Source organism: Dendrobates tinctorius, unplaced genomic scaffold (genome assembly GCF_039654945.1).
Source record: "Dendrobates tinctorius isolate UK_male_01 unplaced genomic scaffold, ASM3965494v1 ptg000115l, whole genome shotgun sequence".
In the NCBI taxonomy this organism is placed as follows: domain Eukaryota; kingdom Metazoa; phylum Chordata; class Amphibia; order Anura; family Dendrobatidae; genus Dendrobates; species Dendrobates tinctorius.
This window is the reverse complement of record NW_027361783.1, coordinates 5,088,409-5,105,516: the sequence shown is the minus strand read 5'-3', so window position 1 is coordinate 5,105,516 and position 17,108 is coordinate 5,088,409. Positions and strand designations below refer to the sequence as shown.

The following is a 17,108-nucleotide window of genomic DNA, read 5'->3' as shown; positions in this document are numbered from 1 at the left end:
TCTGTGAAAAATGCGAGGTCAGCCGGATGTTCCAGGGATTGGTATTAAGAATCTCAACAAATCGTTGGCATTCTTCCAAGGTGCCTGTCCAGAGAAACAGGATGTCATCGATATAGCGGTACCAGTTGACAACATACTTTGAAAATGCCTCAAGACAGAACACCCTGGTGACCTCCCACCATCCCAAAAAAAGGGTTGCATACGAGGGCGCACAGCGTGCGCCCATCGCGGTGCCAGTGACTTGCCTGTAGTCGACACGATCAAAGATAAAGTGATTTTTGTCCAATATGAAGAACAGCAAGTCCAACAGGAACGAATCGTGTTTTCTATCTCCGGTAGAGTTCCGATCTAGGAAGAAAGAGACCGCTTGAATACCAAGATCATGATGTATACAAGTATACAGCGACTCGACATCCAATGTGACAAGCCAAGTGCCAGATGGAACTGTTAGATCCTGTAATTGTTGTATTAAGAAAGTGGAGTCTCTTACAAAGGATCTAAGGGAGGCTACCAATGGTTGTAAAAAGAAGTCCATATATATACAAGGACGTTCCAGCAAGCCACCAATCCCAGACACAATAGGCCTCCCTGGAGGTTCTTGTAAGGATTTGTGTACCTTTGGGAGCATATAAAAGGTTGGTGTTCTGGGATGGTGGCTTGTCATGAAATCCTTTTCTCGTTTATTAATGATATTGCACATAAAGGCAGAATCCATCAACCGATCCAACTTAGCCTTGAATGTATGTGAAGGATCAGAAGGTAAAATTTGGTAACAATCTGCGTTTGTAAGTTGGCGCTTTGCCTCTTTGAGGTATAACTCAACTGGCCAAATGACCAAGTTGCCGCCTTTATCGGCTTTGCGAATCACAAAGTCACGTGGGCGTAACCTCACTCCTATACGTGTGTCCAGTGGGCGTAGCCACATTACCATACGTTTGTCCAGTGGGCGCGGCCTCGCGCCATACAAGTGTATGGAGAGTGAGGCTGCACCCACTGCCCGAGAGTATGTATAAGGCTGGGGTCAGACACAACGTATAAAAAAATACGGACCGTGTTGTACGGACGTAATACGCAGAAATGGTCCCTGAACAGTGAACCGTATGTCATCCGTTGTCAAGGTGTGGCTGCATATTTTGCGCATGTAAGCATCCGTATGTAATCCGTATGCCGAGATTTTCTCGCAGGCTTGCAAAATGGACATATAATGGAGCCCAATGACAGGTTAAAACCCAAGCGAAAGAATAGATATAGACACATAGAATACATACATATATATATATATGTCATTGAGACACATATATATATATATATATATATATATATATATATATATATACATATACACATTTCATAGGGTTCTACATAGCATAATAGCCACTAATTCAATTGCGGGTTTCTGTAAAATCAATACAAAACCCGACATGAAATGACGCATGGTTTACATACAGTAAACCATTTAATTTCATGTATTTTTTATATGTCCCTGACTAATAATTAGATTAGGATTTGTGTGTAAAATTTGGGTCGTCTAGTTGTTAAATTAAGGGGTTAATTCGTTGGTAAAAATTGCGTGGGCTCCCGCCGCAAAATCGCAACCAGAGAGGTAAAGCAGGTGAGTGAGGGCAGATTTTAATAGCCTTGAGAGAGACCATTGTTTTTGGCCCCCCGGCTACAAAAATCTGCCCCCAGACACCCCAGAAAAGGCGCATCTATAAGATGCGCCTTTTCTGGCACTTCTCTATTCCCATTGCCCTGTAGCGGTGGCTAATGGGTTAATATTAATGGGTTATTAATGGGTTAATGTCACCTTGCAATTGGAAGGTGACATTAAGCCGATTAATGATGGAGAGGTGTCAATTAGACTCTTATCCATTATAAACCCTAGACTATTAAACGGTTAAAAAACACACACAGACATTAATTAAAAATTATTTTAATGAAATAAAGACACGCTCATTAGTTCACCTCAGGTCAGCTAGTGACGTCAGTGAGGCTGGCGGAGTCCCCTAGCTGACCGGAGGTGAACTGACAGCGTGGGAAAAAATGCTGAAACTTTCCCACGCTCATTAGTTCATCTCCAGGCAGCCATGGAATCTGCGCAGAGATGAAATAATTCATTCTGGCAGTGGTTTACATTGGGCTGGTCGCATTAGCACCAGTCCCTGTGTAAACCACTTAACCCTATCTGATGGATTGCAGCGGGGGACGTGACTGAGCAGCGGAGAGGTAAGAATATGGTTGCTTTTTTGCTTTATTTTTGTCACAAGTCAATGGTTTATTTTTGGATTAGCAGGGGAATAAAAATTCTGTCAAAAACTAGGTGTCTTTATTTCATTAAAATAATTTTTCAGTAATGTCTGTGTGTGTTTTTTAACCGTTCAATAGTCTAGGGTTAATAATGTCTAAATGACACCTCTCCATTATTAATCGGCTTAATGTCACCTTCCAATTGCAAGGTGACATTAACCCATTAATATTAAGTCATTAGCCACTGCTACAGGGCAATGGGAATAGAGGATAAGTGCCAGAAAAGGCGCATCTTATAGATGCGCCTTTTCTGGGGTGTCTGGGGGCAGATTTTTGTAGCCGAGGGGGGCAAAAACAATGGTGCCTCTCAAGGCTATTAAAATCTGCCCTCACTCACCTTCTTTACCTCTCTGGTTGCGATTTTGCCGCGGGAGCCCAAGCATTTCTTTCCAACGAATTAACCACTTAATCTAACACCTAGATGTCCCAAATTTTACACACAAACCCTAATTTAATTATAAGTCAAAGACATATAAAAAAAAAATACATGAAATGGTTTACTGTATGTAAACCATGTGTCATCTCATGTCGGGTTTTAGAATGATTTTACAGAAGCTGGCAATTGAATTAGTGGCTATTATGGCAATGTAGAACTCTATGAAATGTGTATATATATATATATATATATATTCTATATTCTATGTGTCTATATCTATTCTTTATTAAACCTGTCAGTGTGATTTTACTGTATCGCGCACTGAATTGCCGGCTTTTGTTAAAGGACACCAGGTGCGTATTTCTTGCAAGTCACACGTCTGATCCGTGTGTAATCGTATTTTTTGCATTGGCGTATTTCGGGCAGAATACGCTGACAATCGCAGCATACTGCGATTGTCTCGACCCGTAAAATACGGCCGAGAAATATACTGCTGATGGGAGCTGCCCCATAGAGAATCATTGGTCCTTGTGCAATGTGTGGTTTTTAAGCCTCTCACTCATCCTTATTTCTTTCTAGTGTGACCCCGTGTGACCCCTTTCTAGTGTGACTGCAGAACTATCAGTTTGGACAGGGCAACCCCTTTAAAGTGCCTTTTGCAGAGCGACTTCATCACCCCGGTGCTGATGTACAGTATAATAACGCCATTACGATCAATGAGTTATTTGTAATTAAAAGAAAACTAGTTCTGAAAATCTAATTGAAATGATAGGGCAACTCTAAAGGGTACTTCATACTAAGCGAGATCGCTGCTGCGTCACCGATTTTGTGACGCAACAGCGACCTTGCCAGTGATCTCTTTACGTGTGACTTTTAGCAGCGACCAGGCCCCCGCTGCGATGTTGCTGATTGTGCTCGAATGTCCTAGGCCATTTTTTCCATCGTCTGTGTCCCGCTGGCCAGCATGCATCGCTGTGTTTGAAACCGACGAGCGACCTCGTTAGGCCTGTTTCACACGTCCGTTTTTCAGATCAGTTGTAATCCGCGAAAATGAGAGAGATTTTGGCGGATCAGTCAAAAAACAGGGGTGACGGACGACCGTCAGTAAAGATCCGCCAATAATGTAAGTCTGTGGGGGAAAAAACAGATCCGCCCCTTTTTTGGCGGATCCGTTTTTTTTCAAAAAATTGGCGGATTATGACTGACGCGAAAAAACTGAAGTGTTAAAGAGGCCTTAGCAACTCAGAAATCATGGACGCAGGCGGGAGTCATCAGAATCGCTGCTGTCTGACACTAAGCAACGCACCAGCGATCCCGCTGAGATCGTTGCTGCGTTGTTGGGTAAATTTGACTGGTTGGCAGCTCACTAGCGACCATGTAGAGACGCACCAGCGATCCTTACCAGGCCGTATCGTTGTCGGGATCGCTGGTGCGTCGGTTAGTGTAACGGTACCCTAACAATGTTTTATCACGTTTCTTGCCTGCAGCTCAGCCAGAGACCGACAGTCGAGGAGCTGAGGGAAAAGAAAATCTTAATTCGTTTCAGCGATTATGTGGAGGTGGCGGATGCACAAGACTACGACAGGAGGGCAGACAAACCTTGGACTCGATTAACAGCCGCCGACAAAGTTTGTATCTTTCTTCTTACCTTCCCAGAATTACTGCGGTCCATAGAAAGCATTATACAATGTGTACAGGCTCCCATGGAGTCACAGAAGGCTTTGTGTTCACCTTGCAGTTTTCTGCCCTTAAGGCCTCGTTCTCACTATGCTTTTGGTGAGTTTTTAAGGTTGCAGATTTTCTGCATCTATTATGTATGGTCAATTAGGTTACTTGTGGGTTTTTTTTATAGCGTTTTTGAGTGTGTTGCGTGTCTTTATCAAGTTTTTGCCTCTGCGGTTTTTGTGTGTTTTTAGTAGGTCAGGCTTTAAATAAAGCTACTTTGTTCCTGGTATTTGGCTTTGACAAAACAACTTCATGTTTGGATTAAATGCTGTTTTGCATTAAAAAAAATCTTATATCTAATATAAGTGTATGGGGAAAATCTGCACCTAACACTCACCGTACCCACAAGAGACATTGACATGTTGTGGATTTGAAACACACAGCGCAGGTCAGTTTACTTTGTGTAAAAGAAAATAAGAGCACAGTGGGCAGGAGACTTCTATAAATCCCATCCACTTTGCTGGAACTGTAAGACGCTGCTCTTTTTTTATGCAGCAAAATGCACAGAGTCAAAAACTTATCATGGGCGCACAGCCTAAGGCTACGTACCCACTATGAGTATTTGTACGTTTGTGATGTTGCAGATTTTCTGCAGCATTTCTGCACCTATTTGATCATTTACATTTCCTACATTTTTTCATAGAATGTTAAATTTAGAAGGGAGCCCCTGGGTCATCGTGTCCACCCCCTTCTCAATGCAGGATTCAGTAAACCAACAGATGTCTGTCCACCCTCTGATTAAAGACTTCCATTGAAGGAGAACTCACCACCTCTCGTGGCAGCCTGTTCCACTCATTGATCACCCTGTCAAAAAAAAATTTCTAATATCTAATCTGTGTCTCCTCCCATTCAGTTTCATCCCATTGCTTCTAGTTTTTCCTTGTGCAAATTAGAATAAAGATGATCCTTCTACAATGTGACAGCCCTTTAGATATTTGTAGAAAGCTATTAAGTCTCCTCTCAGTCTTCTTTTTTTGCAAGCTAAACATTCCCAGATCCTTTAACCATTCCTCGTAGGACATACTTTGCAGTCCACTCACCATCCTGCTTGCTCTTCTCTGAGCTTGCTCCAGTTATTCAAATTTTTTTTTTGTTTTTTTTTTTTAAATGTGCCCAGATTTTTCTATCTTCTCTATTTTGAGTCTGCGGAAATCAGACTGCAATTGGATGCCATCTGAGTGCAGTCTGAGGTTTTCCATGCACCCATGGATTTGAGTGGGTACGGGACACCCAATTTGTGCAGAAACTCTCAACATGCTGCGATTTGTTTTCTTATGCCAAATCGGCACGAGAGAAAAACGCAGCTCTGCACTGCCCTGTAGTATAATATTGATCCGAGTGCTATCGAATAAAACATTGTAAAAGAACTTCGTAATAGTAAAAGAAATTGACATGTTGTGGATTTCAAAAAATGCACCGCAGGTTAGTTTAGGCTGTGTAGAAAGAAAAATAAAACTCAGTGGGCAAGAGATTTCTATATATCCCATCCATTATGCTTGAACTGTAAGATAATGTTTTTAATGTCTCAAAAACTCATTGTGTGATGTTAATCTAAGGCCCCGTTCACACATTCAGTATTTGGTCAGTATTTTACTTTAGTATATGTAAGCCAAAACCAGGAGTGGGTGATAAATCCAGAGGTGGTGATGTGTTTCTATTAGACTTTTCCTCTGATTGTTCCACTCCTGGTTTTGGCTTACGGATACTGATGGAAAATACTGACCAAAAACTGAACGTGTGAATGGGGCCAAACAGGGAAGTTTATTATTATTTAGTGGAGTATACCCAACTTGGATCGGATATGTATGATCATATTTAAGGTGGAAAAAAAATTTAGTATCATTTGTTGTGTCTTGTCATTTCAGGCAGCCATACGAAAAGAGCTAAATGAGTTTAAAAGTACAGAAATGGAGGTTCATGAATTAAGTAGGCATTTAACAAGGTGAGAAAAAATATTTTCTTCTAATTTCTGGCTTCATTATACGAATTAGAATCCAAAGACTCCCCCATCCTGTATAAATGCAACTTATATTTATAATATAAAGCAGGGGCTGAATTATTATTTATAGCACTTACATCAGCTGCTGCAGAACCTCGTATTTAAAGGGAGTCTGTCAACATAGAATGACTGTTCAAACTAAGCGCCGTGACTTGGTGCCTAAAGGCGGGGTCAGTCATGAAAATGCACCTTCCCACCTGCTTGGTTTCTCTATCCCCCTTCCGCCTAGAGAAGGATGGAAAACAAGTAGGCGGGAAGGTGCACTTATGTTTGGCCACACCAAGGGCCTGTACTAGGTTTGAACGGTCATCCTGTGTGGACAGTGTCCGTATAAGCGCACCTTCCCACCTACTTGTTTTCCATTTATCTCCACCCTTCTCTGGCTCTATAACATCAGAGCTGTCAATCAAAGAAGGGAGCTAGATGGAAAACAAGTAGGTGGGAAGGTGCACTTGAAGGTTCGGCCATGCCAGAGGACATCAAGCGCCTAGACTTTGTTTTGACAGTCATTCAGACTCCCTTTAGGGGCTGAGACAGACTGCCGTATTTCTCTTGCGAGAATCGCATCGTGAACCTCTTACTGGCGGTCGACTCTTCTGACCTGAGCTTGACAGCTGCATAGTAGTCCATCACGCTGTCATGCTCAGGTCAGGATTGGTGACGGCCAGTCCGCGCAGTGCGATGCGATTCGATGCGCACGAGTTATACGGCCGTCTGACTCAGCCCTAGGCGTGAGGCCATGCTCACAATGTGTAGAATCACTACAACCACTAAGGATACTCCCAGCCCATAGGCCGAATGTATAAAAGCATAGGCATTGGTGTCCTTCAACACAAGGGCCCCGCAGATCAGAACAAAGCACACCAAACCATGTACGTTTTTTTAGAGATTTCTCTGGCATACAGTTTATGCCGAAGCTAGCATTCATCCTGTAGGAAGAGATGAGCAGTGACTATGGAGCGCCACTCACCTCTGTGTAATCGTCAGGTCCTAACATTAGAATATGAGGTTTATACTAAGATGTAGAGACACATAAATGGTCATTTCCCACCAACGTGCGGTGGTCATAACAGATGGTGCTTCTACAACTTAATTCCTCCTCCATCTCTTGCAGGTTTCACAGACCCTAGCATTAAAGTTCTACTTGAATACTTCACCGTTTTCAAAAAGGGAACCACAAGTGCTGGGATACTTTCTTTTGTCTTATACTTAAATGTAAATCTTTGGAACTGCCTTGTTTTTCCAAAAGAAGAAAATTGCATTTGCATAATCTTCATAGATGATTTCCATCTTCACTAAACCTTAAAAAATGTGAAGTGTTGTGCAATGCAAAATGTCGGCAATGTCTGGGTCTGTCCTGTATGTACATACCGAGCAGAAGTCGTTCTTCCTCAAGTCTTCGGGTGTCAGCGGTGGCTCATTTGGAAGATCTGGGGCATGAGTGGAATACGAAGACCTGTAAAATGTGTGCCAGTCCAGCTTCACGCATTTCAGCCAAATCAATGTGGGCTTAATAAGCAACAAAGAGAGACTTGCACTACTTTCCATAGTGAACTGTCGCATCTACCATGCTGGAGACTGGTTGTTGATTTCTGAGCCTGTTGTGACTGGATGTGATTGCTCGTTCAGAAATATCTAACTGTAGACACAACAAGGTTGGAACGACCAGCATCATGTAGCTTTGGCGCCAAAACCATCTTTTTTTTTCTCATTACGCGAGAGAGCTAATTCGCATCATTATATTACCGCATTAAGAGAATAATCAGGGTCAGTAAATAAAAGCTTACAGAATTGTCACCCATTTCAAGAAAGACATGCTTCATTTGTTTGGATCCCATGTGGCCCTCCCTGCATCCATGTAGAAGCCGCACAATGGGTTTCATTGCCCGTCAACGTTCCGCTCATCAGTTGAATGGGCCACTCTTTTTTTTTTTCTAGTCTTGTACCAGCGGGTGCAGGCCTGACCAGTCCTACTGTCATAGACCATCCCAGAACTTATTTTCCTGAAGGCAGAGATTGTGTTTGTCTTTGGGAATGTGTCGTCATTATATTGTGCCTGTTCTGTATAGAGTAGGATCGGTTGGTCAAGAAAGACTCGGCCATTATGCCAGGTGAAAAGCCTCCATTAATTGAGCCTGTTCATATTAACATGGAGTTTTCTTGTAAATGAAATGAAGAAATAAAACAAGAATATTTTTCAAAATCTATTTTTTGTTCACATTACTCTGTCTGGGAAACTTTATAAGTGTACAGAAACTATTGTGGTTTATTCCTTTCGATTCATGTTGATAAAGTAGAAGCCTTCTGATTTATGGAAACGGACTTGGTACACACAAACTTTAAAGGGAACCCGTCATCCTGACGATGTCCAATCCACAGGCACCATGTTATAGAGCGGGGGAGCGGAGTAGAAAACCCATACACCATTTGTCATCAAATAGGAACGCTTCTGTCATGATATACATTTTGTTATCTCTATGGACTGCTCCATGCGGGGGGATTACTGTGCGGTATATACTGTGGACAGATGCTTTTATTATGGCCATTTCACACAAGTCAAAAATTAGCATCATAGGAAAGAGAGTTTGCCATTATCGGCTGGTACACATCATGGGAAGCGCCTGATGAACAAGCAAAATGTTTGCTCATCGGTTGATTTGATTTTTATGGGCATGAAAAATGTTCATTTTTGGCAGCCCTATGTGAAAATAAGCAATGTTTTGCCGACACGTATTAACGTTCACATCATAGAAGAGAAATTAACACCATACTTACCAATACTTGGTTACATCATACCAATATGTAGCAGAATCGAGCAAGCCCAAGTGCTAGAAGGTGGCGGCAGCAGCGGTATAAAATTGGTGAACAACCACCTACTATCCATCAGGGCTGTGGTAACTTAGCATTATAAAAGCATACAGAAAAGGCTTGAAGAAAGTGCCAGTCACACAGAAACATGTAGTGCACCCAAGAGACGACAACCCCCCTTCCCCAACATTGCAGGGCCTGGCTGCATTGTGTGAAGATGGGCTAACAACCATTCTGTCCCCATCATTGCTTGTCAGCCTGTGTGAACTGAGTATAGTCGATTGGCATTCATTTCTGGCCTGATACAATGTGAGCCTTATGGCCCATATTAACTGAACATGGACCATACTGGAGACATGGCATATAACAGAGCCTGCACTTTAAATGGAAAGGTAAGGGTATGTGCACATGTTGCATTTTTTGTGCAGAAAATTCTGCATCTCCTGGCAGAAAACGCAGCTGCAGTTTCACAAACTTCATCGCTTTTTTTGTGCGTATTCTATGCTTTTTTTAGTGCAGTTTTTCATTGCGGTTTTCCACCTGCGGATTTCTACAATGGAGCAGGTGGAAAACTGCAGCAAAACCGCACAAGAGTAGTGACATGCTGCTTTTTTCATTCTGCACCAAATCTGCACAGAAAAAAAAAAAGCAGCATGTGCACAGTGGATTTTGTTTCACATAGTCTTTAATGCTACAGTACATCAGATGCAGTTCTGCTGCGAATCCGCAGGGCCAAATCCGCTGCGTATATGCAGCACAATCCGCACAGTGTGCACATAGCCTTGTGGTGTATAGTATAAAGAATGACGACTACAGGGGGAGAAAATGGGTTAATCTTCTACACATCTTCTATTAACACATGAGAACCATCAGACTTGACAGCATTAATGTTGTATGTAACAGTACCTACACCACCATTCTTTGCTTCATAAGCGCAAACTGATGGATCTGGCTATAAATCAGCCGTTCCTTTGAGTAATGCAGGGGTCCACATAAAGATCCAGTATATGGAGACTCCAGTTATAAAGAGAGATGAACAAAGCAGAAGGCCACACGTACCACATCATTTTCTAAGCAAATTTATTATGAAATCAGCATTGAAAATCTGCAGTTTTTCTGCAAAACAGTATTCCTCCGATTTCACAATCCGCAGCACGCTCGTATCTTTTGGTGTGAACGGCTTTTGTATTGTCATGACAATTGAGGTGCATTTGTGGTGCCGTGCATGGCCAATCGGTTTCATGAATCTGAATGTGGTCTGATGCTACATATAAATAAATGCAATGAACATCACATGAAGTCAAAAGTCTATGTATCCAAAGAATCCACAAGCACATTTCTAGATAAATAAAAGTACAGAATAGATCAACTCCATTTACAGCGCCAATGCAGCCTCACACGGAATGAGCGGGTATGCCACAATGTTTGTGCCATAAATCGATTGCTTTGTTGATTATTGGGTCTGTGTTGTCCTCTGGAATCTGGAAGAAAAAGCACAAAGAAGCCACTAAGGACACAGCCAGTTTTCATTTTTGACTCATATGATTCTCCAGATCAATAGGATTACAGTGATTGCAAACTTTTTTTTTTTTTTTACCATTATAGCAGTGAAAAAAAATTCTGAACTTTGTAAAAAAAAAAAAAAAAAAAAAGTTTGGTTTGTGCTGCCATTTTCCAAAACTTGTCTTAAGTGGGGGTTTGATACAAAACATTTGATGTTTTGATTTTTTTTTTTTTTTTTCTACTACACCAATTAATTTAATGAACAGATTACAGGAAATCCATCAGTGGGATAAACTCTACTAAGCCTTTTAAATAGGCATGTGGTTCCAAAGACATACCGATAGGGAATTTAGAGTGTGAGCCCCATCGGGGACAGTGATGATAGTGTGCAAATTGTAAAGCGCTGCGGAATAGGTTTGCGCTAAAAATGAAGATTATTATTTTTATCATTTTTATGAGGTTCATAGAAAGCCGACAAATGTGATCAGATTTCTTATTCCAGAGAAATCCACGGATTTCTTCTATGTAAGTGAGCTGTTCAGGTCTATGGGCCAGACACTGATCTGCATGAGAATCTGCCTCCAAGCCCCGAGGTTAGTAATGGAGAGGTGTCAATAAGACGCCCCCATTACTAACCCCATAGTCACATTGTGTAATTCTTTCAATTAAATGACTTTTTGGGCGTCAGTTTTCTTTAACAATCTTAAACAAAAAAAAACAAGAAAATTTTCACCATTTTCATAGACCTGTAGCATTTCCATCATTTTTTGTGATCTTGGGCTGGGTGAGGGCTTGTTTTTGCATGTCGAGCTGGCTTTTTTTAGCGATACCATTTTGGTGTAGATACGTTTTGACCCGTTATTGCATTTTAATGCAATGTTGTGGAGACAAAAAAAAAAAAAGAAATTCTGGCATTTTGATTTTTCTTATGCCGTTTACCGATAGATCAGGGGGGGGGGGGGGGTGCCACTTATAGCAGTTCGGCGATAACCACATGGGTCTCCTGCAGATCATGTGATACGGATGCGGCATTTAACATGTTAACAGCCACAGGTGGATCGCGATCAAGCCCGCAGCTGTTAGGGGCACATGTCAGCTAATGAAATCAGCAGACATGTGCCGGAAAAGTTACAGGCTCATGGCCAGAGCCAGCATGAAACAGGGGGCGGCAACCTATTACATGCCTATACATCATAGGTTGTAAAAGGGTTAAAGGCAACCAATATTGCAATACAGCAGAGCTGTGAGAGTTGCAGCTGCGAACCTGTTTGTTATGAGACAAAGTTCACTTCTCTTCGGTGTTAGTTACTTTCCTCACACTGGTAACTCCCCTGCAAGTAATCTCTGGAGACTGATTTTCATGCAGCTCAGTGGCCAGCCCCTAGCCTGGTACAGCTCATTTACATATAAGAAAAACGTGGAATTCTCTGGAATAAGGTATTGTATCGCAGAGATGAAAAGGTCTCATTTTACTCTGCTTCCCATGACTTACATGCCGAGATATCAGGATCAACCCTTCTAAGCCGTCTGACAGATACCCTTTAAACAATTTTATATTGCAAGAGATCAGACTTAGACATTTTTATATTTATTTTTAACTGGAGAAAGAAATTTGACTAACAAAAAAATTAAACTTTTTTTCATTTGCGATAGAGGTCTTCAACTTGTGATAGTGCATGTTTTATAAACTAATACTCCAGTATATTGTAATAATCACAGCCCCTATGATGCCCAGCATGTGACTGGTTGTCATAGGAGAAGTAATATTAACAGGCATTGGTTCTTTCAGCAGGACCCAGGCTATCGTGGCAAGCCAGCAGCTTTCCTGGATTACATCACTGGGGAGAGATGGAGGCCTGAGTGTCTGCCTGAACGGGATCACAGCGTTTAACTGATGCCGTTAGTGATTGACAGCAGCAATTAAGGGGTTAACAGCAGTGATCCTTGGCAACGCTGACCCACTCCTGTAATATAGCTGGCATCTGCCCTATGTGGAGCAGGCTTAGTTTATGAGCCGACTCCAAATATAAATTCATGAAGCATTAAGGAGTTAAACCTGTTTTACACTTAACAGGGCATTTCCATCTCCAAGATGCATACCTAAGCTACTGCAATGCACTGCATGCGGGATAAGTGACATTGCGAATCAGAAGAACTATACTACATTTGTAATTTGAGGCCTTTGCTATTACACCTACTACATGTGGGGATAGGAACTTGGAGATGGTAATACCCTTTTAAAAGGGGTTGTCCAGTCTAAAATGATAAAAGTCTGCAGTCACTTTATGCGACTGCAAAATGAATCTTCAAACTGTACTGTTAGGCTTCTCCAATGTCAGCGCTGGAGAACGTCGATCACGTCACTGCACGTTTGCAATATAAATATTTGGCATCAAAGGAAGTGTATTGTGCAAGGCTGGCGTCTAGTCGGGTTCTGGCCGGGGGTATGCATATTGCATACCATTCCTGACCCCAGAGGATCCTCAAGCGCACAATGTGAGGATTCACAAGTCTGCAGTCAGCGTGACTGCAGACTTATCTTTTTACACCGGGCCAGATATAGACCTTAAAAGGGAACCTGTCAGCAGGATTGTGCACAGTAACCTACACAGTGTCAGGTCGGCACTGTTATACTGATACCTTGGTTGATGAAATCTGCATAAAATCGCATGTTTACTGTGTTTATAATAAATGTGCTAGGTTATCCTGATCATGTAAAAAAAAAAAAAAATCCATTTGAAAATGCCGCCTGCACAGTAGCAGCTATCAGTGTATATAGAGGTGATCTGATAGCTGCTAATGTGCAGTTGGTGCCATCTTGCTAGAGAAGAAAAAAAAAAAATCCTCCTTCAAGATGGTGCAGTAGCAGCTCTTAGGCCTGTTTCACACATTAGTTTTTTGTTCAGTCAAAATCCGCTAAAATGGCGGATAGCGGATCCGTTCGTGTGTTGTGTTGCAAAACGGCGGATTTTGACTGATGGACACAAACGGATGTGTGAAACAAGCCTTAGCAATCACTGATAGCCGCTACTGTGCAGGCGGCGCCATCTTGGAGGAGGAATTTTTTTTTTTTAATATATATATATATATATATATATATATATATATATATATATATATATATATATATATACACACAGTGCCTACAAGTAGTATTCAACCCCCTGCAGATTTAGCAGGTTTACACATTCGGAATTAACTTGGCATTGTGACATTTGGACTGTAGATCAGCCTGGAAGTGTGAAATGCACTGCAGCAAAAAAGAATGTTATTTCTTTGTTTAATTTTTTTTTTAAATTGTGAAAAGTTTATTCAGAGGGTCATTTATTATTCAACCCCTCAAACCAACAGAATTCTGTTTGGTTCCCCTAAAGTATTAAGAAGTATTTCAGGCACAAAGAACAATGAGCTTCACATGTTTGGATTAATTATCTCTTTTTCCAGCCTTTTCTGACTATTTAAGACCCTCCCCAAACTTGTGAACAGCACTCATACATGGTCAACATGGGAAAGACAAAGGAGCATTCCAAGGCCATCAGAGACAAGATCGTGGAGGGTCACAAGGCTGGCAAGGGGTACAAAACCCTTTCCAAGGAGTTGGGCCTACCTGTCTCCACTGTTGGGAGCATCATCTGGAAGTGGAAGGCTTATGGAACTACTGTTAGCCTTCCACGGCCTGGACAGCCTTTGAAAGTTTCCTCCCGTGCCGAGGCCAGGCTTGTCCGAAGAGTCAAGGCTAACCCAAGGACAACAAGGAAGGAGCTCCGGGAAGATCTCATGGCAGTGGGGACATTGGTTTCAGTCAATACCATAAGTAACGTACTCCACCGCAATGGTCTCCGTTCCTGACGAGCCCGTAAGGTACCTTTACTTTCAAAGCGTCATGTCAAGGCTCGTCTACAGTTTGCTCATGATCACTTGGAGGACTCTGAGACAGACTGGTTCAAGGTTCTCTGGTCTGATGAGACCAAGATCGAGATCTTTGGTGCCAACCACACACGTGACGTTTGGAGACTGGATGGCACTGCATACGACCCCAAGAATACCATCCCTACAGTCAAGCATGGTGGTGGCAGCATCATGCTGTGGGGCTATTTCTCAGCCAAGGGGCCTGGCCATCTGGTCCGCATCCATGGGAAGATGGATAGCACGGCCTACCTGGAGATTTTGGCCAAGAACCTCCGCTCCTCCATCAAGGATCTTAAGATGGGTCGTCATTTCATCTTCCAACAAGACAACGACCCAAAGCACACAGCCAAGAAAACCAAGGCCTGGTTCAAGAGGCAAAAAATCAAGGTGTTGGAGTGGCCTAGTCAGTCTCCTGACCTTAACCCAATTGAAAACTTGTGGAATGAGCTCAAGATTAAAGTCCACATGAGACACCCAAAGAACCTAGATAACTTGGAGAAGATCTGCATGGAGGAGTGGGCCAAGATAACTCCAGAGACCTGTGCCGGCCTGATCAGGTCTTATAAAAGACGATTATTAGCTGTAATTGCAAACAAGGGTTATTCCACAAAATATTAAACCTAGGGGTTGAATAATAATTGACCCACACTTGTATGTTTAAAATTTCTAAAAATTTAACTGAGCAACATAACTTTTTGGTTTGTAAGATTTATGCATCTGTTAATAAATCCTGCTCTTGTGTGAAGTTTGAAGGCTCTAACTTATTTGCATCTTATCAAACCTGCTAAATCTGCAGGGGGTTGAATACTACTTGTAGGCACTATATATATATATATATATATATATATATATATATATATATATATATATATATATATATATATATATATATATATATATATATATATATATACACACACATACATACAAAGAGTAAACATGCAATTATGCTGCAGCGCAGATGCCACGCCTGGCACCTGCCTGCAAAAGGGTTTTTTTTCTTCATATGTACAGATATTATGCAAACAAGAGGGCAGGTCAGTGAGATATCAGTGACCTGTCAGCAGTCTTCAGTATGAATACCTAAGCAGAGCACTACATGAAGGTCCTGCCCCTCAGCATGAGCAAATTATTAACTCAAAACTGAAAGATTACACAACAACCACAAGACCGATTTCATCAATCAAGGTATCATTTTAATCAGTATAACGACGCCAACCTGACACTCTCTGTAGGCTACTGTGCACAATCCTGCTGACCGGTTCCTTTTAAGCCTCACTTAGGTCTATTTTTTTTGCATACCGTAAGTGTTTTGGTGGTGTTTTTCATGGATTTAACAGGTACACAATACTGTTCATATTGCGATTCACATGTCTGCTATTTTATGTACTGTTTCTACAAAAAAAAAAAAAAAAAGGGGAGGACATTAGTTGCAGGTCAAGACTAAGTATATGAAAATCACACACAGATGCCATCTGTGGTCTATTCGTACTAACACTGTAATGGGTAGTCAAAGTTTTTCAAAATCTCTTTTGTTCAATAGTTTGGACTCCGATCCACCACACTGATGAAAATAGAATTAGATTTACCGGTAATTCGGTTTCTAGAAACCTTCCATGACAGCATAGGAGGTTGTCTCCACGCCCTAATGGGGGACAGGAAGCATGAGAGGTTAAAAGGTCCCTCCCACCTCCCTCTCACCAGTGACTTATAACTGATCACCATAGCACCGGTCACCTTAAGATTCTCAGAGTTTTGTCCAAGAATGCAGGGAGGGAAATAGTGCTGTCGTGGAAGGTTTCTAGAAACCGAATTACCGGTAAGTCTAATTCTATTTTCTCTAGCAACCTTCCACGACAGCATAGGAGGCATAACAACCTATGCTGCACTGGGGGGGGGGGGGGGGTTGACAATGGCCTGAAGAACTTTTCGGCCAAAGACTAAATGCCTGTTGGACACGAGGTCCAACCTGTAATGTTTAGTAAAAGTATGTATGTAAGGAGGACCAGGTTGCTGCCTTACAAATCTGCTCTGAAAATGCGCCTGCCCTCTCAGCCCATGAAGTAGAGGTAGATAGTGTTGAATGCGCTTTGATCCCCGTAGGGGGAGTGATGTTCTGGGCCAGGTATGCCTCGGAGATGGCCTTCTTAATCCAATTGGCAATGGTGGTCTTAGCTACCTTCTTTCCCTTGTTTGGACCAGAGGTATGGACGAATAGTTTGTGGTCGATTCTATAGGGCTTGGTACACTCTAAGTAGTGGAGAATTATGCGCCTTACATCCAGCGTATGAAACACCTCTTTAGGGTTTGCTGGGTTTTCACAAAATGAGGGAAGAATTATATTCTGTGATCTTTGGAAGTTAGACACAACCTTTGGTAGGAAAGATGGATTAAGGGAAAGAACTATGGAATCATCTCTAACTGTTAGGTAGGGTTCCCTGATTGAGAGAGCTTGGAGCTCTCCTAATCGCCTTGCTGAGG

The 17,108-nt window shown here is 42.0% G+C and overlaps 2 protein-coding genes across 11 annotated transcripts in view; one reads left to right on the top strand and one right to left on the bottom strand.

The window, feature by feature from the left end:
* PHACTR1 (phosphatase and actin regulator 1) overlaps positions 1 to 8,614 on the top strand; it is a 530,355-nt gene extending 521,741 nt beyond the window's left edge. For all 8 annotated transcript variants that reach the window (XM_073589964.1, XM_073589968.1, XM_073589963.1 and 5 more), the window contains 3 exons: positions 4,171 to 4,311; positions 6,274 to 6,350; positions 7,522 to 8,614. In XM_073589964.1, coding sequence (XP_073446065.1) covers positions 4,171 to 4,311; positions 6,274 to 6,350; positions 7,522 to 7,537 — 234 coding nt within the window. In that variant the 3' untranslated portion in view covers positions 7,538 to 8,614. The remainder of the gene's footprint in view (positions 1 to 4,170; positions 4,312 to 6,273; positions 6,351 to 7,521) is intronic.
* Positions 8,615 to 10,278: 1,664 nt separating this feature from the next.
* The window catches only part of TBC1D7 (TBC1 domain family member 7), a 48,391-nt gene continuing 41,561 nt past the window's right edge, over positions 10,279 to 17,108 (bottom strand). For all 3 annotated transcript variants that reach the window (XM_073589975.1, XM_073589973.1, XM_073589974.1), the window contains one exon: positions 10,279 to 10,696. Coding sequence is in view for 2 of the 3 variants with exons in the window: in XM_073589973.1 (XP_073446074.1) it covers positions 10,610 to 10,696 (87 nt within the window). In the remaining variant the exon portion in view is untranslated. The remainder of the gene's footprint in view (positions 10,697 to 17,108) is intronic.